General features: G+C 40.0%; 1 protein-coding gene across 2 annotated transcripts in view; it reads left to right on the top strand.

The window, feature by feature from the left end:
* Window positions 1–27,586, top strand: part of DOCK2 (dedicator of cytokinesis 2) — a 497,337-nt gene that overhangs the window by 88,409 nt on the left and 381,342 nt on the right. For both annotated transcript variants that reach the window (XM_075900153.1, XM_075900154.1), the window contains 3 exons: window positions 82–171; window positions 2,443–2,543; window positions 4,148–4,282. In XM_075900153.1, coding sequence (XP_075756268.1) covers window positions 82–171; window positions 2,443–2,543; window positions 4,148–4,282 — 326 coding nt within the window. The remainder of the gene's footprint in view (window positions 1–81; window positions 172–2,442; window positions 2,544–4,147; window positions 4,283–27,586) is intronic.

The following is a 27,586-nucleotide window of genomic DNA, read 5'->3' as shown; positions in this document are numbered from 1 at the left end:
TAACTGCAACATGAGCGCTCTGTAATTTGATTTTTCAAGTTAATTTAATTATTTTGTCTTGTTTCATTTTCTGTCATGTAGTTTCTCCAAGACACCTTGGATGCCCTGTTTAACATCATGATGGAACATTCCCAAAGTGATGAGTATGACATTCTAGTCTTTGATGCACTGGTAAGAATCATCATGGGGGGAAAAAGACTATACTGCAAATAGAAAAAATGAGCAAATGGATTCACAGTTCACTGAAGGTGCTGCATTACTAGAGTGTCATAAAAGGGACTCCAGGCATAGAGTATATGTACCGAAAGAATTTGTATTAAAACAATTTCAAGACTAGTGGATGAAATGTTGCCTTTTGAGTGTGTAACACCGAGTGGAGTGGCCTATTACCGTAAGTGCCAACATCAGAGCAGACTGTCAAAAAAAAAAAAAAAAAGGAGGGAGAAGGCAGAATCTGAAACTGGTGATATCTTCTATAACTCTGTAACAAATGTGATCTCCAAAGGACTGCAACTGACTTACCATGAGGATACAAAAAGTCCCCTTGGGTAATCATGTTTATCTTGCCACTCATGCAAACTAGACTAAGGGCTCGTCTAAACTGGCACATTTTAAAAAGTGAGAGTGTTGACACTGCAATGCAACTTGTGTCAGGAAAAACAGCCAGTTTGGGTGACAAAAAACTTCCAGTCCCGTAAGAGATATTTGTCTTTTCCCTTCCCTTTATTGTCAAAAAATATCCAGTGTGTACTGTTTGTTTTGTTGAGAAAACTGTCTTCTACCAGTATCCTACTATGCCTGCCCTGAGGGCTCTGCTTAGTGTTTTGTGATCTCTGATGCCTTGCAGGAATGCGCCCCTCACTTGGCATGGGCCCCTCCCCTTTCAAAGCTCTGGAGAGTATCTGACAGCTCAGTGAGCTGCTCTGCTTGGGGGACAAACAAAGAGCAAATCATTGTAATGCTCCTGTTTTCCTTCCTTGGAAACACGGTGGCAGGCGGGGAGGGCTGAAGAGACTTCTGTGCTGCTTGGACATTTCTCAGCATGGAGAGCTCACAGAGCTGCCAGGGAATCCTAAGAAGCACAGGGATCATCTCTGCCTTCCCACAACACTGCATTGTGAGATGTTTAACCATATTGCTTTACTCTGTCATCAGAGTGCTAGCAATAGGGCCATGAAATGTCAACTGTGGGAGTCAAAAAAACCAGTTTGACTAGTTTTCACTTTTTGCGACATTTGCATGTCCACAGCACTTTTGTTGCCGAACCTGCCCAGTGTAGACATAGCTTAAGAAATACATGATCACTTACACCAAAGGTCACAAAATATTAAAGTTGCTTCCGGTTTTAAGAGACCAGTCACTTACCCCACATGACTTTATGCCTAAGTTCTCTTACCAAAGACAACACTTGTAGTGAGGCCTGTAGTAAACTAAGAATTTGACTAGGAAACATACATCAGAGTTATTTCCAGGTTAAAGCAGGCAATATACACACAAATGAGTTAACCTGTGGTTTCAAAAGTTTACAGATGTAGACATATATCTATTCAAAATGCCTTTCAGGGCAAATTCAAAGTAACTATACTTCAGTTTAGCACCTCTGGCCCAAATGGATAGTTTTCTTTTGTTCTCCTGTTTAATTTCCTTCTCCACCATTCAAGCTAATGGTAAGGGCTTTCCTACATGTAGCACCTTTGTGGGTATGATAGACCCATTAATAAAGTCTCTGTTTTGTGATGTTTCACGGTAGCCCATTTAGTTTTGATAGTCTTTCTTGATGGACAGTGGACCATATTTTTTTGACCAGATTCACTTGATCATAGCAAGCACTTCTACTATTACAAAACAAAACGTACAGATCACCTTATAGCAGGGCATATGGACATGATGAGTGAAATTAATACATGAAGTAACTCAAAAGCATTTCATAAAGTCTAACAATAAAGTACCGGTGTTCATTGTAACCATGCTAACATAGGTGAACTGGACTGATGTTCAGCAGTGAATGTCAGTGTTCAGATGATGCCAAAGCCTTGGCCAGAGTTGGCACCTGGACTGGCAGCATCGGAAAGACTAGCTAAATTTGTAAATGAGGTTTACAGGAGCTGTCGACGAAGGCTTCCCTTGTCGACCGATCTGCGTCTAGACTCCTGCGCTGTGCCAGATCAGCTGATTGTCAACACAGCGCGGTGGCTTTTTTATTTTAATGAAGCGGGGATTATTTAAATCCCTGCTTCTCTGTCTATTTTGGCTAAGCTAGTTTACATGGCTCTGTTAATAGAGCCATGTAGTCTAGACATACCCAACACGTGCACCATTTAAGTTCTTTGAAGTTAATGTTTCAGAATGATAAATAATCCAGGAACCTGATATATCGCTGTTTTAATATTGTGTGGGTGGGTGGGTGTGTGGCGCACACTAATTACATTAATCTCTGTTTAGATTTATATAATAGGACTTATTGCAGACAGGAAATTTCAACATTTCAATACTGTTCTGGAGGCTTATATCCAGCAGCACTTCAGTGCAACTTTGGCTTACAAGTAAGTTTTATTCTTTTCTTTACATGTTTTCTTGTCTCTTTTTAAAAATCCCCATCACTTTTTGAAGTTAACAAGTCACTTGAATCTCATTAGATGTCTTGACTTGATAAATTACTAGGATGCATTGGCCAAATTGGAAACTTTTTGTTTGTTTAGCTCTCCTACAGGCCAAACGATTATAGATTTCAAAGAGGACAAAACAAATGTAAGTCCTGAAGAAAAGCATAAGGGATCCAGGGTTTTGTCCATTATGAAGCAGACTGATTATACCAGTTTTGTTCAAACTCTGGCAGAAAGCCACTAGTAATGAAAAGCCTCAGACGGCACTGGTTAGCTTCACAGCAGTGAATAAACCTCTCCTTGGCTGAGGAACCTGCAGCCAGATATCATGGCCTCAAAATTCAGCAGAGTGTGCTTGGGATGGTTATGACAGTTAGTATTGAATTCAGCACATTCCTCCATTTGCAGGGATCCTATAGAGTCGCTCACAAACATTTCAGCTCTGCTTCCTATGTGGAATCCCAGGTACTTCTATCTCCACTCACTAGAATGTAATGGGTTGTGGTGGAATAGGAGCAGTTCACCTAGGGTCAATTCAGTTGTGAGGCAAGACAAGAAAATTATCTGCTGAAGATGCTAATGCTACTTCACAAACTGGCTCATAAAAAGTTGCCAGAATTTTAATACTGTAATGAAAGAACCTATAATAATTGGAGTTCATCACAAATTTTGTGTTTTTTTGGCAAAAATGTTTAATTTGATCACAAAAACTTTTCATAAAGCAGGAGTGTGTTTCCAACTTGAAAAAAACATCAATAGTCTTTTGTTTGGACATGCTTGAAATTAAACATCAGCTTTTCAGTTTGAAAATGTACATTTTGAAAGGTATGCTTAATTGGACTGAAAACGGTTAAAAATGCGGGGAGGAAGGGACAGTTTTTATGTTAATGAATATTTGAGATTGTGACTGTCCAAATTCAAGATATATGTGTGTGTATGGGAGGTGGGGTTTGAGAAGGTCAAACACTCAAATGTTCCTAGGAATGGAAAACTGTTTTCCATCCACCTTTAATAATGAATCAGAAGGGCCCTGTTTTAAGGTTAACATGAAACTTCTGAAAATGTATTGCCCAAAACTGAGAAACTTTGGTTGTCTGTAGTTGGGAGACTGTCAGCAGAACCCCATAGTGTAAACATAGCCTATATTGACAGAAGGGGTTTGCTCCATTGGTGCAGGAATGTATATGAACATGGTGGACAAAACCACCTATAACATTGTATGCACCTTACCTTTTAGTGTCAGATGTACAAGGAAGTATGCCGCTGAATCATTTTCCACATTTGTTAGCTGTGATGCTGATGCTTTTTGTATTTGAAGAAATATATCATTGCAAAGTAGGTTATTTGCTGCTTATTCTCATCATATTTACAGGTTTCCTGCAATTGGCACGTATAGTAGTCAAACAATTTTTATATTTGCCGAGTCTTGATGCATGGTTACTGAACTGCAGATGAACAGTGTTGAGTAATGTACTGAGGCAAAGCCAGATATGGAAGTGCATTTTTAAAACCAAGTTTGTGTTTTTAAATTATTCTTAACTCAGGAAGCTAATGACAGTTCTGAAGACTTATTTGGATACTTCCAGCAGAGGAGAGCAATGTGAGCCTATACTGAGAACTTTGAAAGCACTAGAATATGTGTTCAAATTCATTGTTCGGTCAAGAACGTTATTTTCACAGTAAGTACTTATCACATGCCTATGTGAACTTTCTGATCATCTTAGCTCAAGCTGAATGTGAAAGTTATCAGATACTTAGTGGTGTACTTGGCCTACAGCTAAAGGATTAATACTTTATCCAGAAGATAACTTTTTTTTGTAATGAAAATTGTCACAAAAGAAAACATCCACTTTCCATTTCATTCGCAGCAAAAATGTTGAGTCCTACTAAGATAATAATGACTTTTCTTGAAAGAGGATTACCAATGAGGTCAGATTGTTTTGCCATCTGTTTGGCTTGGGCCAAATAGCAGGACAGATGGCCAGAAGTTTAGATACTTGCTTTTCCACATTATTGTATTTAAAAGATTAGACTTTTGCATAGCACAATGTAATAATTTTGGACGGACATACTTGAATTGAGTTTTAGAGGATCAGTTATCCAGCTAAGAAGCCAGAAGATTAATTTTAGAGGGAATGATTCAAAATGAGCTAGGTATGTATAGGTCAGCAAAGTGACAACTAATAAATGGGGCATGTCTACAATCTTTTTATAAGGTATAGCAAGGAGAGAAGAACTTTTAGTGTGGTACAAGAGGTTACTATGACACTATACCCCCCTATTTTTATGGAAATACATTTTTGAATATGTATATGCATAACTCAAATATGCTTTATGCAAAATGTGGCATGTAGCCTCTTGTTGAAAAGCCTGCAATCTGCTGAATCTATATAATCTGTTTGTGTGCATGTAGCATTCTTGTGTGTGAAGTTATAAATATGAAGTGTAAACCTGCTTATTAATCCAGGTCTTTGAGTGAAAGCCATTAGTGAAACTTAAAGAACTTAATATCCCAGGACACAAGACAGTAAGTTGCAGATAATTTTGTTTTTCCTGTCAGCCCAAACTGTGGTTGGTTCTACAAAGGTGTATGACTATGCTGAAATCCGTCTTGAATTTTGGAGTTTTCCATTGGGGTGGGGAGGATTGAATAAAGGATTCCTGCCTTGTGGAAATTTTGTTTAAGGGAGGGGGAGCAAACAATGAGAGTCTTCAGCTGGCTTTTGAAGCTGCCTCCCCATGCTAAGAGAACACCTGGAAGTTAAGCAACTATAACAAGAGGGGTGGAGGAGCATAACTGGGCCCAGGTCAGACACAAAGATCAGCTTTGGCTTGTGAAAAACCACACCTGAAATAAGAACTAGAACCAAGGAATATGAGTTGTAACTACTTCTCTTAGGCTACATCTACACTGCACCTCTCTTGTGCAAAAGCCTATGCAAATGAAGCACGGATTAGCATATTGCCCTGCTTCATTTGCATAAGGAATTAGAAGCCGTTTTTCCGCAAGAGGCTTTTGCGCAAAAAGAAACTGTGTAGACTGCTCCTTTTGGCGCAAACCCTCCCTCTTGCACAAGAGCTATTCTTCCTCATTTTTTCAGGAAGAATGGCTCTTGTGCAAGAGGGGGTTTTTGTGCAAAAAGGAGCCATCTACACAGCTCCTTTTTGCACAAAAGCCTCTTGAGCAAAACCGGCCCCTAATTAATTATGCAAATGAAGCACCTCAATATGCTCATCTGTGCTTCATTTGCACAGGCTTTTGCACAAGAAAGGTGCAGTGTAGATGTAGTGAATGTGTATCAGCCTTAGCTGGCATGGTTTGCTTTATTTTTCTTAGTAACTTTGATCTGTTTTCACTTGCAATTACAAAAATCCTACTTTTTATACTTAATAACATTACTTTTGTTTATTATTAAATCCAGTGTAAATAATTGTGCCTGGGGGAGGGGGAGGGAGTGACAACAGCTGTGTGTTTCTCTTTCATTGATGAAGAGAGCAAACTTGATCTCTGTAAAACTTTCATACCACAGCAAGATACATTTATTTGGGGTTTTGATCCTATTGGGGGTTGTGCTCCTGGGTGCTGACAAGTCCCTTGACTGAGTTCTGCCAGAGCTGAGCTGTTCTCAGTTTCTGTGTTACTCTACTAGAGCTTCAAGTTGAGCAAGGCAGGGTGGAGGGGCATGCAGGTACGCTCAATGGTATTATCGGTACCTCGGTCCCTGTGATCCAACCTGTCACAGTTATAAATGTAAGCAATAGAATACAATGAAAGAAAATGTATGTGAATAATATGGAAACACTTCACAATAGTAAAATCTATTAGAATCAAGAATATTCTTCCTGTTGCTTCAGACATTAGAACCTAATGGAAAAAAAATCTTTAAACCTATGCAGAGAGGAATTCTACACTCCTAAGGGAGGAGGGAGGTCTGACCGGGAGACTTAATGAGGCTTTTCCATCCCTAACCTCTTTGATGTGAATCTCTGCCTTTTTATCTTTCTTGGTTTTGTAAAGGGGCATAGCTTTACTCAGGAACGATGAAATATTGATTTATATTCAGAACATAAGGAAAAATGCCTTGCATGGAAATAGAATCACAGGGAGAAAAATGTACATTTCATATCCACAACGAAGACAATGGTCAATTCTTTGGTGTTCAGCCCTTAATGTTTAAAGAACAAAGCTTTCTTTGCTGAATATATATTATATAGAAAAACAGGTGTCTTAAGTTAGGTGGTTCTTAAAGAAGAATACTAGTAATTTTTTGATCTTCAAATGCTCAATTACTTGATGTATCCACTAATATATCATATTAAAGAGAAAAAGAATGTCACCATCCCATAGCTTTCCAGTACAGATTGAACCTCTCTAAGTCAGGACTCTCTGGTCCGGCAGGACCACATATGTTCCAGAACCAAAGAGTCTTGGGAGGTGGGGGGCGCTGGGGAGGTCTATGGGCTGCCAGCAGCAAGCTGCAAGCAGGGCTGGGACCCCGTGCACCCCAGCTGGACTGCCCGGCAGTGTTCTCTGTAAGCTGAGTGCTTGGCAGCCACCCAGGGGAGATTTGGGTGTCGCCCTGCTGATTAGTAAGGTGCTGGTTGCAGCACACATTACTCTTTGAGGTGTGCATCCGCATATGCCTTGGTGCTTGTTACAGCTGCTGTGAACAGCCCGTTTAGGAGGCTTTGGTTCACTACCTTTAATAGTGAAAGTTCAATAATAGAGAAAGGGAGATTAATTTTAAATAATTTTAAAACTTAAATTAATGATAAACCCAAAGTGGCCGATATTCTAAACACTTGCCAGATTTTAAGTATTCTAGGGACCAACTCGCTCTTGGTGATGGTTCTTAAATAAAGAACAGAGGATGAAATGATCCATTACTTCGTGCTGATAAGGGAGGAAACAGCCTCCCATTTGCAACGAAATATTTCTAGAGGTCTGTGCTCTTCTGTGAGGAAGTCTCCTTTGCAGAGCAGAAACAGGACTGTGCCTCTCACTAATGTTGTCACTGAAAAGGCTACAAAGGATGACATTGGTGGGGGTGAATTTTAAAGATCAAATTCCAGAATACATATGTAGGTTATGGAAATATATAGATATTTGAAATTCAGATAGCTGAATCAGAGCAAATAAAGGTCTAAACTTGCAGGGGTGTGTGTGAAACTTTTACTCCCACAGCTCATGGAATAGTTATGAATAAAACACAAAGCTGTTTGACATGATTATGTTACTTTGTAATGCACTTCAAATGCACTTGAAGTAAGCACTGATTTTTAAGTCTGGCAGTTCCAAAAGAACTGAATTTTTTCAGGTCTGATACTTTTCCTATCTATCCCTAAGGAAGCGCAGGATAACTTGTATATCACAAAGAATTGGCGGTAACTTTAGGTTAGCTTAGAAGTTGTAACTGCTCCCACATATGGCCTCTTTAGAAGATGTACTCTGAAAGGTTTGACTAGAGTTTCAGTGTCCGCTGCCATTTTATCTCCATGATGGAGCCATGAACAGCAGCTTAATGCTGCAGCTGGTGTTCACAAAAATCAATCTTCACTCACCAATGTGTCTATTGGAAAGTAGCCCCAGTAAAAGCATTGATGGAGCTCATAAATATCTCTCCCCATGACCTTTAATATTGGCATTCAATAGTTGTAGCACTGCTACTGCAGAATGAAACAGTTTCTTACAGTTGCTGTCATTAATCTACTACCTATGTAATTAGATCTGGCTGAAAAATTTTGGGGGAATTTTTTTTAATCCAATGCCATTTTTGTTGATCTAAACAAATACTAAATTTGTGTCTATTATAATAATTGTTGCCTTCTATTTCTAACATACATTTTGATTTTTTCTTTCAAAATTATTTTAGTTTAGGAATTTACTTTAATATAAAAAATTGTATAACTCTTCCCCTCCATCTGATTAAATGAAAAAATTCATTTCTGGGTAAATAAAATATTTTGTTCAACCCAAAACATATGCACACACATGCACAGACCTACACACATAATTTGTTGATCTGAAACAAGTTATTTAGGGGTTTTTTGGGGAGGAGGGAGAGAGCGTACTGTAAGTGAATTGAAAACAATTATTTGCAGAGCTCTACAAACGGTTTGTGGTGGGCAAAATTTTCAACTAATTGTAAATTAACTGAAAAATGCATTTGTGTGATTCTGAAACTATTTAGGAATTTGGGTGAATTGGAGGAAAAATATCCAAAACCAACTTGAAATAAAAAACAGAATAATTTTTGTTTGGGTTAAGTGAAACATTTTCTTGCACCCAAAATCAATCCCCACCTCCCCAAAGGAGTATGCCTTGTTTAAGGTGGGACAAAAAATTATATATTTTTTCATTGGGGGAGGGGAAAAATTAATTTTTAATCAAACTGAATTTCTATTATTTGTTTTTGCCACCAAACTGAAACATAAATGATCTTTTCAGGTCTGTACTTGATACTTTTTCCACTCCACAGATTGGATGTTAGAATTTTATGATGCTGAATGCAGAATGCTATGTTGTTCATTGAGTAGGTTTTTTTTCTGCAAAAATAAACATGAGTTACATCTTCAGACTCTCAGATAGCTCCTGTTAACATTACTGGCATGTATATTAGCATGCAGCAAAAAGAGGAGTGAGTGATGCCTCAGTAACAGTCAACATGATTGATGTTAAACTAAAACATGAAGGTCATTTCATCAAGCGGGACCTTGAATTAAAGCATTCAGCTGACAAAAGTACATTCTCCACAGCCTAGCCTGCTAACTATAGTGCACAATTCTGTTTTTTAATTAATATTTGCTATGATTAATCCCTCTTGCGTTGCTCTCCTATGGGGTGTGCGTTGCTCTCCTATGGGTGTGTGTGTGTGTGTGTGTGTGTGTGTGTGTGTGTAAAGGTAGCTAATGAGGTTGGTTGAATATTTTGGAAATGTATTTTTCCTAGACAAATATAGATTGAACTAAAGCTGTTGGAAGAGGAAGCTGTAGGCATTTGAATATGTCCACAATACAAATCTCCCAAAACAACCATACAGTACAAATATATTTAACAGAAATGCACCTGAGAAAATGCAGAGAGACTTATCACAAATCTGGTAAAATGACTCCCGTGACAAGAGCCTCCACCTTGACTCTTGACAGCTGAGGACAGTCATCTGTTGATAGATAATCTATGACTTTGAATTAGAATTTCAGTATATCATTTGGAGACTTTGATTTTGTCCAGCTCCAGTGTAAATCTCTGCTTCTGTGCGGGGGCTAGGTCTGCTGTGGCTATTGGTCACAGATTCTTGCTCTTTAGTTTGGGTTCTGGATTCTCAGGCGTTCAGCTGTAGAGGTTTCGGGTTCAGTCCCCATTTCTGTATTGGGAGCAAGACACGAGAAGTCATTCTTCCGCTCTACTCTGCACTGGTTAGGCCTCAGTTGGAGTACTGTGTCCAGTTCTGGGCACCGCATTTCAAGAAAGATACGGAGAAATTGGAGAGGGTCCAGAGAAGAGTAACAAGAATGATTAAAGGTCTAGAGAACATGACCTCTGAAGGAAGGCCGAAAGAATTGGGTTTGTTTAGTATGGAAAAGAGAAGACTGAGGGGAGACATGATAGCAGTTTTAAGGTATCTAAAATGGTGTCATAAGGAGGAGGGAGAAAACTTGTTCATCTTGGCCTCTGAGGATAGAAGAAGAAGCAATGGGCTTAAACTGCAGCAAGGGAGGTTTAGGTTGGACATTAAGATAAAGTTCCTAAATGTCAGGGTGGTCAAACACTGGAATAAATTGCCCAGGGAGGTTGTGGAATCTCCATCTTTGGAGATATTTAAGAGTGGGTTAGATAAATGTCTATCAGGAATGGTCTAGACAGTACTGGATCTTGCCATGAGGGCAGCGGACAGGACTCGATGACCTCTCGAGGTCCCTTCCAGTCCTAATATTCTATGATTCTATGCTTCTTGCCCAGTTGGTGATTGCCAAACGGACGACATGAGAAGTATTTTTGCTAATATGAATCCAAGATTACACAATAACTTGCACACCAATGTGATTTGTTGCAGTGATTTTGTAAGTTCACTGCCTCTGTGCCCAGTAAGTATACACTGTTTTTTGTTTTGTTTGTTTAATAAGCTGCGGTTTGACAAGAACAAAGTGCACAACGCTCTTTAGTACCCAGCCGTCTGCTGCTGGTTTAATTGCATTCTTCACAATCCTGGCTTGCTTTTGCCAAACTGACCCATGGAAGCCTGTAGGGATATGAGGGAAGTATTTCTTTTCAGGAAGAGACTGATTATTTGGCCTTACAAAAGATCATTTCTCCCTTAAGAAGAGTATCCTACTTCTGTGTGTGAAGAATTGTTTTTCAGAGCTGATGCTGAAGTTGTGACTAATTTATTTCCTCCTCCTCCTCCCCATTTATTCCTATCACTATAATAATTTGTTGTCTCTCCTCAGTGGCTGTAGATGCTTACGTGCAAATTTAAATAGTAATATAGATAGTGAATGTAGTGTGGGAAAGACTCAGATATAAGCATGGTTTCTAGAGCTGGCTGCTGAATCATCATGACGGAGCCCTTTTTAATCTCTTTTCAGGCAAACTAGTCACAGAGTGTGAGCCAAGTTTTGATTTCAGTTACGTTGGTGCCGCTACCCAGTTGAAATCTCAGAGATTTAATAAAAACCGCAAAGATTCTCTTAAACCAATCAGATGTTTGCTGAATGATATTTTGGGGAAAGACATACATATCAATGCTTAAAGCATGGAATTTTTGCATAGCAGCCAGTGAGTGGTAAAAATCTCCAGTCTTTAGTTGTGTGGCCACAAAGCAAATGTCAGTGTTTTTTATTTTGATCCTTTCATGTCTGTCCTGTTCGCTCTTGGAGCCAGTATTTCCAATAGTTGGGGAGGAGGATCTGAAACAAATCAATTTTATCTGCCCTGTGATCCAAGTGGGTGAGCTTGTATCTTTTATTGGATTCTTGTGGGACTGATACACCCCATTATCCTCCAGGACAGGGAAGAGAGGTATCAGCCCCACGGCCAAATGTGTAAAGGTGTCCCACATTTTGGGAATGTGTGGTCCAGTGTCCATATCTTAAATTAAATCACTAATAATCCCCTGCAGTTGAGGCAGTGTGACCTAATGGCCAGAGTCACTATAACAATTTCCTGTAGTCGAACTAGTGTGACCCAACATCCAGAGTCACTGTGACAACTCTCTGCAGTCAGTATAGTGTGGTCCAATGGCCAGAGTCACTGTATTTGGCAGGCTGGGTCACCATCGCCAAGGTGGGCGGTGGCCAGGAACCCTGCTCCACTGGGTTCCAACCCAGGGTCCTCTCAGTGGCAGGGAACCTTTGGTCAGTTCCAATATCGTTTCCCTGCTAAATTTCCCTGGTCCTCTCCTGTCTGAATCTATGAAGCCTTTCACATCTGTGGTCTGGTGCTCTGAGCACCCACTGTCACATCCTCCCTCAGAATCTAGCCCCATTTTGCTGGTCTCCAAGCCTTGGAGTGCAAGCTGTCCACTTGCTGGAGCTAGCAATGAACCACTTCCTCCTCCAGTGGTTAGTCCAGACTGAGCTCCTCTTGGGCCTTTTGTCTCCTGGTTGCAACATGAGCATGCCCAGCAGAGTGGGATGGGAGTGGCCTCTTCTAACAGAGAGGAGTTAACCCCTGGTGTACCAGCATGTGGCTGGTACACCCTGTCACATGTACCAACTAATGTAGCTTGTCTTCTACCAACAGAAGTTGGTCCAATAAAAGTTATTACCCCACTCACCTTATCTCTTTCATATCCTGGCACCAGCCCAGCTACCATAATATTGCTAACAAATAATTTTCTTCCTGTTTTTTTCAATTAAATCTTCAGTATTGCTTCGACATTGAACTTTCATAGTGTAAATGCCAAATAACAAAACAAACTCTAAATCTTCCTCCGAAACCACCAACTTTTTCTCTCATTAAGATTTTGGCTATCAGAGCCTCTTTCCTTTGGTTGGCTTAAACCTCTCATTGAAATGCTGCTCTGATGGTTCAAAGGCTGCTTCTTTTAACAGTTCTCGATTCAGTGTTTCCCTTCTATCACATTTCTCAGCTAGACTAACATTTTTGCATATTTCTCTGCCAATCCATGTTTGCTTAGCTTTGATGTCTCTTGCAGTAGCTAAAAGCTTTTTGCCTGCCTCTAGCTTTGCAAAAGCCTTTAATTTAATATTGAAAAGAAAGTGAATGACATTATGTCAGTATATACTCCAGAGCTCTGTGTCTTTTGACAGAAAAGGGCAGCATATTGGAGATGCAATATTTATTTCACTAGAACATGCTGGCTTTTGGCGCCTGTGGTGATGGTTGGTTTCCTTCTAGCTTATGTTTCCTCCACTTGGTTTTTGACATCTGCTGCATGTCACTCATGCAGTGAGTGCTGCTAATACTTTGTCCTGCTGATACTATGTAAACCATTTTGATAAACTTGACTTTAATCTGCCTCTCCCGCTCCACCTACAAGTTGAACTAATCAAAGACACATGAATTGGTAGAAATAATCTGAATCAAAAAGTGTGAAAAGTTGAGTATTGTTTAAGACTATTTTACTAGATGCCTCAAAAGCCAGAATCCTACAAATGGGAGAGAAAGCATCATTAGATTAAAAAAAATGCCTCATCGCTTGACTTGGATGGGCAATGAAAGCAGCTATCAAACAAACAAAAACCAAATGGAGCTCAGCAATTCAAAAACACTTTGATTAAAAAACTACTGTGGCTGATGCTGCTGCCAGAGACCCAGGCCCTTTCAATCACCGCTGGAGCCCAGTGAGGCACACTCCACGTGTCCCAGGCTTCCTGCGGGAAGCTAGCCCCAGTTTCTTGTTTTTTGCCAGTCTCTTGTTACTTACTCTATACTTACATATTTCATTTTTTAAATTTAAGCAGAATATTTTGGATCTCTCTTCTTTCATATTTTGTGTATGGTGAACATCTGCACCGGCACGCAGTGCCCCGACCCCATGCACACAATGGCTCTGGCACCTGCCCTGCCCCCCGCGGCACCTGCAGCCTCAGGCACTAACTGACGCACCCCTCCCATGTGTAACCTCCCCTCCACCTGGAGCCTATTAAAGGCTCCTAATTTGAACTATCGTTACTCCTCAATGCAGGAGGGGTAATGATAGTTCAAATTAGGAGCTTTAATTCGAACTAGCTAGCCCGTGTTGCATGTAGCTGTGGGCAGGTAGTTCGAACTATGGGGCATTTAAAAATGGCGGCGCCCAGGAACATGCAAATAAAGCCCGGGATATTTAAATCCCGGGCTTCATTTGCAAGTTCGAATGACTACATTAGCCACCCTAGTTCGAACTAGAGTGGCAGTGTAGAAATACCCTTACTAACAAACATACTGGTGTTCTGGGTTTAGCAGAGAGCTATTGGCCTGAAATGTGATACTTTTCCATTAATTAAAAATACTTTTGGTTTTGTCTTCTGTCATAATTACTGCTTGATAACTCATAGCAGAAGTAGCTATCGTTTCTAATTATAATTCCATTTTCTGTAGTTTGACTTTCAGAGAGTGCATGTTTCCAATCTGTTAGAGGGATGATCAGATCTCAATCCTCTAGGACTTGGAAGGTCTACTCATTTGGTATGTTTCAGTTTTCAGAGGTTCCGCACCTGTACACCTAAATATTTCCAACTAGAAAATGTACCTGGAGTTGCTTGGGTCCTTAACTCAAATAATTTTTGTTTTTCTTCTTGTCTTCATTTCCCTCCTGGCTGGGGGGACAGGAACACAGACAAACTCTCTCAAATGTATAGTAAATAGCTGTCCCTTTCTCCACCCCTGTCTCCCCGCTGCCCCACTGGGAATAGAGCTGTCCTGGTTCCCATCTCTGGCCCCTTGCTCCCTCCTCTGGTCATTATACTGTATAACTGTCCCAACTAGTGGACACCTTTCTCTCCATTTTTTGAGTAACAAATCACATCCCAGACTCATCCCATTGTCCTGGCACAACCAAAGCCTGACCTGGCTTTAAATTAAGATAAGAGGAAGCTGCATACCAAATTTGGTGATCCTAGCTCTTACCATTTAGGAGTTCTTCAGTTTTCATTAAATTGGAGAATCTTTTTGAACCCATTTCTGAAGTCCTGTTGATGATTAGCTTCATATTCTTGGATTTGCATATTTTTAAGAGCAAATAATCATTTTTTGCTAGATTTTCCTCTGTTTTGTGCAGGTAATGTTGATTTGCTTAATAACAGTGTGCACTGAAATGAAGTTAAGGTAGTTTCAGTTCTGATAGTTGACTGTTAAATGTCAACAGATCTTATTGGAAAACAGAGGGCTGTTTTACAGTGGGGATTTGCCCCAATTACAGTTGTTGATGGAACCTGTAATTTGTATAGATTAAGCATGTCCCTTTGAAACTAGGAAATATACACAAGAGCAAATAATAGCTTCCCATGTCCTGTTTGCAAGATGCAGCTCTGCAGGATGCAGCTCTGTTGCTAGCTGCAGGTGACTGAACTGAACCCATTCCAAGTGTAATCAAGACTTGATGACTCCATAGTGTAGTTTAATTTGTTCAAGTTGCATTATTGAAATATTTGAAAACAGTCACATGTTGCATCACATTCTTTATCCAGAAACTGTAGGTGCAGCCTTAAACACAGCGGTACAAATTATGCAGATTGCTTCAGTTTTGTGCATTTATGCCGGGGTTTGCAGAATGATCTGTCTTTTCTTTTAGGCAGCAAAAGTAGTGCGGGAAGGAACTTGACGTCAGTCCAGTCATGACCACCAACATGAGTATAAGAGGAGATCTCTGTTATCACAATGAGTTGGTGTGGTAGAGCCTCCAGTAAGATGGAGAGTGTTGTATTTGTGCCAAAATGCATCAGAAAAAAAGAAAGAAAGATACTTTTACTGTGGTTCATTGCAAACTACAGGAAATTTAAATAGATGGAGGCAACTGCTTTTAAACTAAAATCTATTTTAGTTGTTTTTAAAAGCCTTTTATTTTATAATCGGGAACAATACAATGCAAACCACGGTTATGGTGACGTGTTCTGGAGTGTAGTGAATAGGTCAAGTGATTTAAAGTGTACTTATGAACGTAATGTTACCCCACTAGTGAAAGAATAAGGTTCTGTGAATGCGCTGCCATGTAGGGCCAGTCTTGGAGTACTTTGGCCAGGTCTGTACTACTCCCAAAAGGTTGGCATAAGGTACCCAAATCCAGCTACATAAATAATGTAACTGGAGTCGACATACCTTAAGCTGAGCTTGGTGCCATCTTCACAGAGAAATGTCAATCGGAGCAAATTCTTCCTCTGCTTCCCTTGCACCTCATGACTTTACTAGACTCACTAAATCAAACACCAGAAGGCTGATCTCTAGTTTGGTAAGTATAGAAGTGGCCGGAGTAAGAGCAGACAAGTGTTTGGCTACATCTACATTACGAATTTTCTCGGCAAAAAATATGCTAATGAGGGATTCATTTGCATGAGTCGTGATCTCATTTGCATATTTTCTGCCAATCCGTCTTTGCGCTAGGGGTTTTTGCAAAAAAACAAGCAGTGTGGACATTTTCTTTTTGAACAAAAAACCCTTTTTCCGCAAGATACTTCTGCCCCCCAAAAAGGAGGCATGCCTTTTTTGATTAAAGGGCTGTTTTCTGACAGCCGCCTACTCCAGTGAGGACACTTTGCAAACCTGCATTAGCCAGACATTTCTAGTGTGTGCAATCGGGTATATACATTTACCTATAAGTATCCTAATATTACTAGATCTCTTGACCATTGCCTATGGCTGATGGTGCAGTCTGAAGGACATTAACTGGATAGTGATCCCCTACACAGCAGAGATAAAAGTTTTCAGTTACATTTGGCATTTCCCCATTCAGGTGTTTATGACAGTCACTTCATAGTTCAGTAGAGATTAAATAAAGAACTCTTCCTTGTAAAACAAACAAAAACTTCCGTTTATTTCTCTGGGGCCTGAAATAGCTGGCTGCCTTGGATCTTTGCATATACTGCAGCATAGTGCTTTACATAGTCTCTACAATCTGTCCTGCTCTCTTTTCTAGCTGCCTACCTTGCCTTCTTTCTTTGCTCCCAGCAGCAGTTCTGTTGTAGGGAAATTCTCCAGCCTCACTCTACTTAAAGGCAAAGTATTTTATTCACCCTATTGTAAAATGACGTGAACCATTTTGCTTAACAGTTGAATAGTAACGGTAATAATTTGCATGTCTAGCACCTGGGAGTCTTAAAATGCTTTCCAAAAACTAAATTTTGCAACAAGCCTGTGGAGTAGATGAGGGATGGATGCATATGGATCACTTCACCTGTCACTGAATTGTAGCCCCTGGTGGGAAAGAAAGGAGCAGATGTGCTCTTCATGTTAATTCGTTACAAAACCGGAAAACATTCACTGTCACCATCTGAAGCTGCAAATGTTAGCTAGGCAGACTGCAACTGATTCCATGGGAATCTAGCCACAATAGCAGGTTAATGACAACTGTTCTTTATTTGTACAGTGAATTTCACTAAATCCTCAACAGCCCTTTGTTGATTCAGATCTGAAATCATTTATCAGATGTGACAAATCCAAATCTTTAGGTTGGTTGAGAGCATCATTTACAAGTACTATGTCAGCACCAAATTATCTTTTTAAAACTAGCATTAGGATGGAAACTGGTTTGCTGTCCCCTACTTTGGCTTCTCAGTTGGTAAAGACTTTTTTCCCCATTGGGATTTCTTAGTGAGGAACAAATATTAAAGTGCAAGTGTGTGTGTGTGTAATTGCAGTACATACATATTCTTCCTGATGAGCAATCTATATTGTCCTTAACTCTGTTACTGAAGGTGTTTAATATTTCAGCAAAAATTGGATATAAGTGTTTTGAGACATGATGTTTGGCTAATTGAGCATAGTTTTGGGAGACGTGGTTTGAAATTACAGTGGGAGTATCCAATGGAAATGACAAGGGTGTGGAGTAGTGCAAATAAATTTGTCTAGTGGAAGCTATTAAATATTGGGTTGCCAAATACTTTCACAACAAATCCCAAACATGGCGGGGGACCAAACCTGTTAAGCAAAAAAAAAAAAAAAAAAAAAATCACTGCGCCTTTAAATCCCAATGCTCCTCCCTCCTCCCTCCCCCGACTAGCAGACACAGCAGGGGAAGAATGTCTCCGCCAGCCTTCTGTCTGAGAACAATAGAAAAAACCGGATATTATACATGTCCGGTATTTTCTGTTTCTTTTTACCAGACAGAGGCCACAAATACCGGACTGTCCGGAAGAAAACCAGACACCTGGCAACCCTAATTAAACGCAAAGGCTCAGTGCTGGAGCATTTCACCTAAACTGGTTAATGCCGTTCATGCTTCCAACTTCGCCTTACCCCAGCTCTGCCATTCTCCTTTGTAAAAACAAAGCATTCTTTGAGGTATGGAAGGATGGATCTTATCTAAACCACCATTTATTGATGGCTTTGGATATTGACCAAGACATCTGGATAATTTGTATTTACTGTTGGGTTTTTTATTAGCAAATAAAAATACCTAAAAATTGGGGTAATTTTTTGGGCTAGATGTCGTACCTCCGTGTCTTCGTACCTCGGTACCTTCGGTGGTCTGAACTGTCAGTGTCAGTGTCGTTTGGTCAGGGACGTCCTGGCATGCTCCTGACAGGACCTCTACTCCGTTGGTGGTGATAAACTTTCGGCTGTGTGTGTAACAGTCGGTACTCCCTTTATCTAGAGTGTTAGACCCTGTTCACTTGGGTCAACACAAGAGATCTGTGAGAGGCCCCGGAAACGACAGATGCAGGCAAGGTTTGAAATCAATCGAGCAGGTTTATTGTCAAATGCGAAGCTCTACCAGTTGGTAACAGAGATCAGTACAATGTGACACCACTGGGCACTATGGCCCGCATTGACAAGGTACCAACACCGGGCAGGCCTATTGCCATATATCAGATATTAACAGCAGTTAGTCAAAGTTAAGCTACTGTGCATTCTGTAAGTTTAGGCAATGACACCTGCCATTCAGCCACCTAGTGCTCCCACCCCCCTTCCTCAAGGTCGGCCAGAGAGCACCCTTTGTGGTGTCCTTTTATAGACAGGTACAAACAACTTACATAATTTCTTTATGTACCAGGTTGCCACCCTCTGTTGCCTAGTTACCACCCCTCACCTTACAGAAGGGGGCTTACTTACCATCCTTCATGCTGTCAATTTCGACCCGATCCTGAACCGAGGTCGGTATGTGCATTAGCTTTTAGGGAGTCTTTGTACCAAGACATTTCTTATTAAGATGTTCCATTACTCCCTTTTGGCTTACAGTCTGTACCCAGTGCCTTCCTGTGTCCTAACTTACACAATCACGCAGTTATCAGTAAGGCCTCTTTCTTGGCTCCTGTGTTACTGAACCAAAGTCTTGCTCACTAGATTGCAGGCCTGTTGCTGTTTTCATGTTACAGGCCTCTATTCAGGCCTGCTGACTCCACGTTACTGACCCTCAACTTACTACAGTAGGTATTAGACATATTTATATTCTCTTTTTCTCTTCCTCTCTCTCAAACAGACATAGATACACATTCTTATACATAGGTGTGGGCACTAGGGATGTGGGGGGTACTGCTGCACCCCAAGGCTTTATTTGGGCTCCTCTGTTGGCCTCCTATGTTGGCATGCCCGCATCCCAGGCTGGCAACACCGCCTCTGGATCCCCGGCTGCTGTGTCTGGGGTCTTGGCCGTGGGCACCAGTACTCCTGATGATGATGCAGGAATGCCTAACATAGTGAATGCTAGTGGGAAGGGGATAGGTTTCGAAGATAAAATAAAAAAAGAACAACTTAAAAATCATTTAGTTAAATGCCTGCAAGTTACTGGGGCCTGATGATAATGCTTCCAAGAATACTCAAGAAGCTGATAGAGGAAGTATCTGAGACTCTAGCTATCATCTTTGAAAAATTATGGAAGATGGGAGAGATTCCAGAAGACTGGAAAAGGGCCAATGGAGTGCCTATCTACATAAAAAGAAATAAGAACACCCCAGGAAACTACAGACTAGTCAGTTTAACTTCTATGCCAGGGAAGATAACGGAGCAAGTAATTAAGGAATTCATCTGCAAACACTTGGAAGATAATAAGGTGATAGGTAACAGCCAGCATGGATTTGTAAAGAACAAATAATGTCAAACCATCTGATAGTTTTCTTTCATAGGATAACGAGTGTGGTGGATAAGGGAGAAGAGATGGACGTGGTATACCTAGACTTAAGTAAGGCATTTGATATGGTCTCACATGATCTTCTTGTCAATAAACTAGGCAAATGCAACTTAGATGGGGTTACTATAAAGTGGGTGCATAACTGTCTGGATAACCATTCAGAGAGTAGTTATTAGTGGTTCACAATCCTGCTGGAAGGGCATAACAACAGGCGTTCCACAGGGGTCTGTTTTGGGACCGGTTCTGTTCAATATCTTGATCAACGCTTTAGATATTGGCATAGAAAGTATACTTATTAAGTTTTTGCAGATGATACCAACCTGGGAGGGGTTGCAACTGCTTTCGTGGATAGGGTCACAATTCAAAATGATCTGGACAAATTGGAGAAATGGCCTGTGGTAAATAGAGGTTTAATAAGGACAAATGCAAAGTACTCCACTTAGGAAGGAACAACCAGTTTCACACGTACAGAATGGGAAGTGACTGTCTAGGAAGGAGTATGGCAGAAAGGGATCTAGGAGTCAGAGTGGACCACAAGCTAAATATGAGTCAGCAATGTGACATTGTTGCAAAAAAAGCAAACATGATTCTGGGATGCCTTAACAGGAGTGTTGTGAGCAAGACATGAGAAGTCATTTTTCCACTCTACTCTGCGCTGATTAGGCCTCATTTAGAGTATTGTGTCCAGTTTTGTGTACCACATTTCAAGAAAGATGTGGAGAAATTGGAGAAGGTCCAGAGAAGAGTGACAAGAATGATTAAAGGTCTAGAGAATATGACCTATGAAGAAAGACTGAAAGAATTGGGCTTGTTTAGTTTGGAAAGAAGATTGAGAGGGGACATGATAGCGGTTTTCAGGTAGCTAAAAGGATATCATAAGGAAGAGGGAGAAAAATTGTTCTCCTTGGCCTCTGAGGATAGGAAAAGAAGCAGTGGGATTAAACTACATCAAGGGAGGTTTATGATTGACATTAGCAAAAACTTCCTAACTGTTAGGGTGGCTAAACACTGGAATGAGTTGCCTAGGGAGGTTGTGGAATCTCCATATCTGGAGATATTTAAGAGCAGGTTAGAAAGACATCTATTAGGGATGATCTAAATGGTACTGGATCCTGCCATGAGGGCAGGGAACTAGACTTGATGACCTCTCGAGGTTCCATCCAGTTTTAGCATTCTATGGTTTTATGACTCTACTGCTCCTGGCTCCATGCCCACCTCCTGATGAAAGGAGACAGGGAGAAGGGGCCCACAATAATCATATGCGTTCCCGCACCACTGCTAACTCTCTCTCTCTCTCACACAAAGCCTAAAAGAATATTTAAGATGCAAAACCAAGCATTGAAAAGTTAGAAAATGTCAGAATTAAAATGGCCTGTGCAAATGGCCACCAGAGCTCACAGCAATAGTAGGTCTGCACTAAAGGGGAATGGGGCATCTTGCCCCTGGGTTTCATAATATGGGAATGGTGGGACTCTGGTATCTTGGGTTTTATTTCAGTTCTGGAAGAGGGAGTGTGAACTAGTGGGCAAAGAATCTCCCTGCTCCTTCCTGCCCCTTGCTTTGGCTCGTCATCGGATCTATCTTCTGATCTAATCCGTCTTCCTCCACCCTCGCTAGTGCCAGTTCCTAGTCTCTTTTCCCATGTCCATTTCCAGTTTCCTTCTATTGCTTTCCTAATCCCCCAGCTACCCGCTAACTTGCCACTCATGCCGGCGTCACTGTTGTCGGAGCTCTGATGTCAGCTGTATTAGCAGCAAAGTTATTCATAAGGAAAGAGCAGAGGCTTAGTTCGGAGCAGGTTTATTGCTGACAAGGCACAGACTAGTGCCCTGGCTCAATGGGCACAGGAATGCAAACTCATGTACGCCCATGACAATGGTACCAGCTCGATCACACATCAGTACATTGTCTCTGCCGCGAGAATAAAACTGCCCTCATAGAACTTCTCCTTTTATCTGCTGATACAAACATGTTGCGTATTACACTCCAGGCGATGTTACCACGCTTGTCCTTGTCCCTGCTGGTTGGAACTAAACCTCCTCATCCATTATCCTGTAACTCCATCCAGGGGAGGCTGAGGTGCATTTGTACCATCTGATAAGAATATGTTTTCATAGTTAGTTGCCTGAGAGATTTGTGTGTGTTTGTACTGTCCTCTTCAAGAACGTGCTTGCTTGGTTAGCTGATAGCTGGTGTGTTGCTATTCTGCCAATCCAGGCCTGCTCTGATTGATAGCCTTTGGTTCACACTATTACTTACGCTTAGGGATCTAACATTTCCTTCACCACCTGCAAGCATCTAACTGGAGCCCCATGTTTAGTATTTGACAGTTGTCAGGCTAAGGTGTAACATGACCGTTTGCAATTTAGGCGAGACCTCAGTATAAGCAACAAACCAGTTACATTTATCTTTGTTTCAATGTATTTGGTTCAGTGTCTTTTTAAGTTCCCGTGAACTTAAATCCAATGTGGCACAAAGGCACTTACGGTCGCGTGTGCTGGTTTCTGATCAAACACTCCATCACAATTCAATCTGACGTCAAACCACTTTTCACAGAAAAACTTAAGTGCCAGATGTGAACAAAAGCAACTGCTAAATTTAAGACAACATATTCTCAGTAATATATCCAAAATGGGGGGGAAAAGTTTAGAACTGAACAAAGTGTTATGAATTTTTTATAATTAAGGATCATTGAGCATTTACTGACTTTTACTTAGAGATCTAAAATGGATAGTGCTATACTATAGTTTCCATCTTAACTCTGCTGCTAACACATGTATCTGATTTGTTGGATAAAGCGGGGGCAGAAATTAATTCCAAACCCATTTGCATTTGACAACTTTCTTTTTTTTGCCATGGGCAGATGAAGTGGACTAGCAAGTGGAAAGTTTCTGACAGTTTCAGCTTTTGCAAGCAATTTGCTGTTTCAGAGAAGGCCTCTTCCTGACCAGGCCTATGTTCAGATGACAGTTGATAATTTTGTTTTCTGTCATAATGATCATTCTGAGACTCTAGCAAAACAAATCTGACTGCTATACAATCAAAGGCAACTTGGATACAGACTTTCACTTATAGTAGATGCCACAAATCAGGGAAAATGCCAACAGTTAGCCTATCAAAATATTGCTCTATACTGAATCTGAGATAAGCAAACTAGCCAGTCAGACTGAGTTTGATGTAAAGCCATTTTGTTTCTCCTACCTCTTTTTCTTCTTCTCTCATGATGTAACTGCAACATCCACTATCAAAGATGCCTGATGCTTTCTTGTATAATAATTTATTTTCAGTTGCTTACAGCTTTGGTAAACTCACCCTTTGGGCTGAAATTTTTCCTGCTGGGTGCTTGCCTCATGCTGAACTCTTTGGTGGCGGAGGGGAGGGGAGAGATTTCAGCCTAAACAGTCCACCATTTCCAGTAACGAGTTTAGCCTGAAAATATGTTTTAACCATGTTGAATTCTGGTGACCTTGCTGAGAAATTTTTCACTCAGGCATTGAAAGTGGCACCTGAAATTTGACATGTGGGTGATGTTTGTGTTCGAGAGGCAACAATGTGAGAAAGGTGAACTTGAATATTAAACACAGATAATCTACTAAATATTAGGAAAAGTATAGCTAGCTATGGCTGTGCACTTCCATGTAAAATGCAGCATAGGGGAAAGGAGACTGAATAATTATCCATCTGGGAAGCCTTTGTGAGTCAGCTCAAAAGCTATCGATTCACTCAGTGTGAGGCTCTTATGGAATGTCTGTTTCTCTCCTCCATAGCCCAAATGTCATGGCCAGGGTATGTGTTTTTCTCAATGTGTCAGGCTTAATATGAGTTACACTATAGTGGGCCTTCGGTCATTGGGTGTCAGAGCTGGGGCCAGGGAGGTGTGTTAGTAGCACGAGATATGACCTCCCCAGTCTGGCAAATCCCTCATCCGGGACCTGTCAGGTGCTGAGTGCCGGACCAAGGAGGTCCAACCTGTACTTTTAATGATCTTTCTCACAAACAAGGCAGTCTACTAGCTTGGGCTCGACACTTCCCCATCCAGTCTTAGATGTTTTTAGCTGTCATCTCAGTAGTAAGCAAGGGGGTATCTTGGTATCTTGCAACTTCCAACTCCCCTGTTATCTGGTTCCCTGCTTATAAAAAGCTTTTGCCCAAGGCAGGAATCCTTTGAGTTCAACCTCAACCCTTTCCCCTCTCATTGAAAAGTACTGCATTCAAATGGTTTCCAATACCAGGTGACCTGGCCACCTGTCTTGTCAGAACAAACCCTGTTATTTTCACTCCAATTCATCTGATGAAGTGAGTTTTACCCATGAAAGCTCATGATTCCGTATATTTTTGTCAGTCTCTAAGGTGATATCTATACTGTCAGGTTATTTCAAAATAAGGGGAATTAGTTCAAAATATCTCCTAAGTGTAGACATGCCCTTCTGTCACCATAATTATTTCAAAATAACTTCCCTTATTTCAAAATAACAAGGTGAAGGTCCATACTACCACGCCTGTTATTTCAAAATAAAGGGCTTGTTATTTTGAAGTCATAACTCTTGCTTGTGAAGAGGAATAGCACTATTTTGAAATTACTATTTCGAGAGAGATTATTTCGAAATAACTCCCTGGTGTAGACATCCTAAGGTGCCACAGGACTAATCACTGAGTTAGTGAGGCTAATTATGTAGGCTGGATGTGTCGTATTCATAGCATTTGATGTGAAAATGAAGATGTTAGAGGCAGCAGAAATTGGCTTTGTAATACTCCAACCAGTTCATGTCTTTCTTCAAGCCCCCAGGGTAACAGTGTCCAACTTTGAAGATTAATTCCAGTTCTGCAGACTCTCTCTGTAATTGAAATTTGAGGTGCAACATTGGCTCATCATTGCCAAGATGACCACGTTAGGCTAAGTCATATCAGTGATAGTCAAAACTCTTGGCTAAAGAGCACATCGTGAAATAAAATAAAATACGTTAAGTGCACAAATAAATATGGGCAGCACAGCCACAAAACAGCAGCTGCTTAGCAGTCTAGCTTAGCTTCCAGGCCATTCCTGTAACTTCATTGAATGTCGTTCACTGAAGACAGCTGCATAGATAGAAGCTTATTTCTGGAAACATATGGGCTAAACTATTCAGGTGTCAATAACTAACTACAAACTATTCTCTTATTTAACAAAATCTGACCCCTTGCTATTCCATATGCTAACATGCTCATCTAAGTGGAAGTTGCTGCAGGCTTTCCTAGCAGACAAGTTTTGCACACAGCTATAAGCAATGCTGCTAATTCTCTGTTGATGTGGGTATGCTGCCCATGCTGTCATTATTGCAAATATTTTTTACCCTGAAGAATAATTTCTCCTACCAAAATGAATTGTTGTTAAGATGGAACTTCTTCCCTTTAGATTTTTCTACAAATACCTTAGCTAAGAATTTTCCTTAGCTATATTTGTTGCTTATATGTAAACTGCTGCATTGTGTTATTAAATGCACCATATATAAGTACTTCTGCTTTACTACCAATGCTTTTAATTTAATACAAGTAAAGAGCATTAGTGTCTGTTAGCAGAGTATTAGCTGTGGAAATTTTTATAAGCTTCACAATTCTGATCTGCTGATTAAGACCTTCCTAAAGGATTATTAGGTTTTGTTGGTTATTCATATATACGGAGGCATGGTACTTTTGTTTTCAAGCCTGAATTTCCTGATTGGCTCTACTGTAACATAAGGAAAGTTATGTAGGTCAACATTTTTAAACAAGTCTAATGGCTAAACATCTAAAGCTCAATGAAATTCACTGGGAGCTGGGTGCTTAGCTTCTTTAGATGTCTCAGAAAATCTTGGAATAACAATTCCTCATTTTTCTCAACTTATGGCATGTAGGTCCTTCCATATCTACTTCACAAGACTTTGTGACTTATTGGCCAAAATCCATGCAGTAAGGCTGAATGAGTAGTAGTCTAGTCCAGAAGAGAAAACCATTGTGAAAATTTGGATTAGAGCTGAGTGAATAACAAATTCTTACAAACAAAATAATAATTAAAATCCTTTTGGGCCAAAGTGATCGATCTTCCTTCCTTCCTTCCATCCACCAAATCAACTAACTAACTAACTAACTAACTAACTAACTAACTAACTAACTAACTAACTAACTAACTAACTAACGAAATACATACATTGTTGGTGAATCCAGAAAGTTAAATGCACTTTGTGTCAAATGAAAGGGTGTGTTAGTTATTAAATGAGATGTTTCATTTAGATGTCGAGAATTTTTTAACATTTAAAAACTTTGAAAAGTAAAAGGAAACTTCAAAACCACCATATGTGAATCAAAAAAAGAAACTGTTTTGAAAATATCAAAATGATTTTTTTTCATTTGTTTTTTGGACTAAAAACTTGACAAGAATTCATGGCATGCTTTGGTTTCACTGGATCTGCATTTTCTGCTGAAGAAAGGTTTTAGCATAAAGTTTTCATTCATCTCTAGATGAGATGTTGTCTTACACTTGTTGGCACACAAAATAAGTGACTCAGAAATCCAGTCAATTATGTGAGTACACTTGTAAAAAAGTAATAGAAGTCTGTGGTTTTAGATCAGGGTAACATGATTCCAGTCCAGTTTCCCTATATGTGAGGTTTAATATAATTGCCTATTGTCCCTAGAATATGGACTTGTGAAAAGTAGAAATATACCTCGGAGGTATATTTTCTTGCAACACAACTAAATGATTATGGTTAGATTTATTAGAGTATATCTGTTTAGAAATGTATTTGAAATTGGGAAGATTACCATGGCTATGAAAGTTAGTGCAAGTTTGACTGTTAATTTAAATAGCATCAGGACTGGCGAAACATAATTTCTTCCACTAATGATGGGCAGCAACTATATCTGGATTATCTTCTTGTAAATGTAAGGGAAAGTAGGCTATTTATCACATAGCTGGATTTATGGAAGGAGTAATGTCTAGGATTTTTTTTAATATTCACATTTCTCCATGAAATTTAAATTATCAAATACTTCTCAAGAAACTGCATTTAAAAAAAGTTGCCGCTTGTATTGCTATCTGTTGATTTAATTGCTTTGTCACCTTATTTGTATATATTTACTTGTTTTATCTTTTGAGGCTATGCACTGTTTAAATTAGGGACTTAATCCCTTAATCTGTTGTTTTTCAATTAATCATTCACTATAAAAAAACTATTGGTGAAGAGAAAGTTTAGCTTTTATACAAAATCATTGCTGATTGATTTTAACCAAATTTCACAAAAAAGTCAGTTTTGGACAGAAATCAAATCTGGAAAATTTGAGTCGCAGAGTTGAATTTTTTTGTATGGAAGTATGAGTAACTGAAAATGGCTTTATGCAGCTTTCTATTACTGCTAGTAGTTTGGATTTATTTAGATAGTGAGTTGGTTACTATGAAGGTTGAGTATACTGATTTTACAGTCTGTAAAATTAGTGCTGTTTGGACATTTAGCTGAAACTGCAGTATCTTCTAGATAGCTCTTTTCGAGCATGTGTAATCCCCATGATTTATATTTGGTCAAGACCATACAAGTTAGACATGACCAAACTGCTAGATCCCTGCTCTAAATCTGTGTTATATCTATGTGAGTGAGAACATTAAATAATTAATGCATGTTTGGCCCAGTGTCCAAATTACCTACACAAAATGTCCATTTGGACAATTTAAAATTCACATCTTTAGTTACTACCACCGAACAAGCTGTGCAGAGGCCTTTGTGGAATGAAGCTCTTGGTCAGAGAGAA

The sequence above is a fragment of the Pelodiscus sinensis genome, chromosome 17 (assembly GCF_049634645.1).
Source record: "Pelodiscus sinensis isolate JC-2024 chromosome 17, ASM4963464v1, whole genome shotgun sequence".
In the NCBI taxonomy this organism is placed as follows: Eukaryota; Metazoa; Chordata; order Testudines; family Trionychidae; genus Pelodiscus; species Pelodiscus sinensis.
The sequence above is the reverse complement of the archived record's forward strand: the minus strand, read 5'-3'. Positions and strand labels throughout refer to the sequence as shown.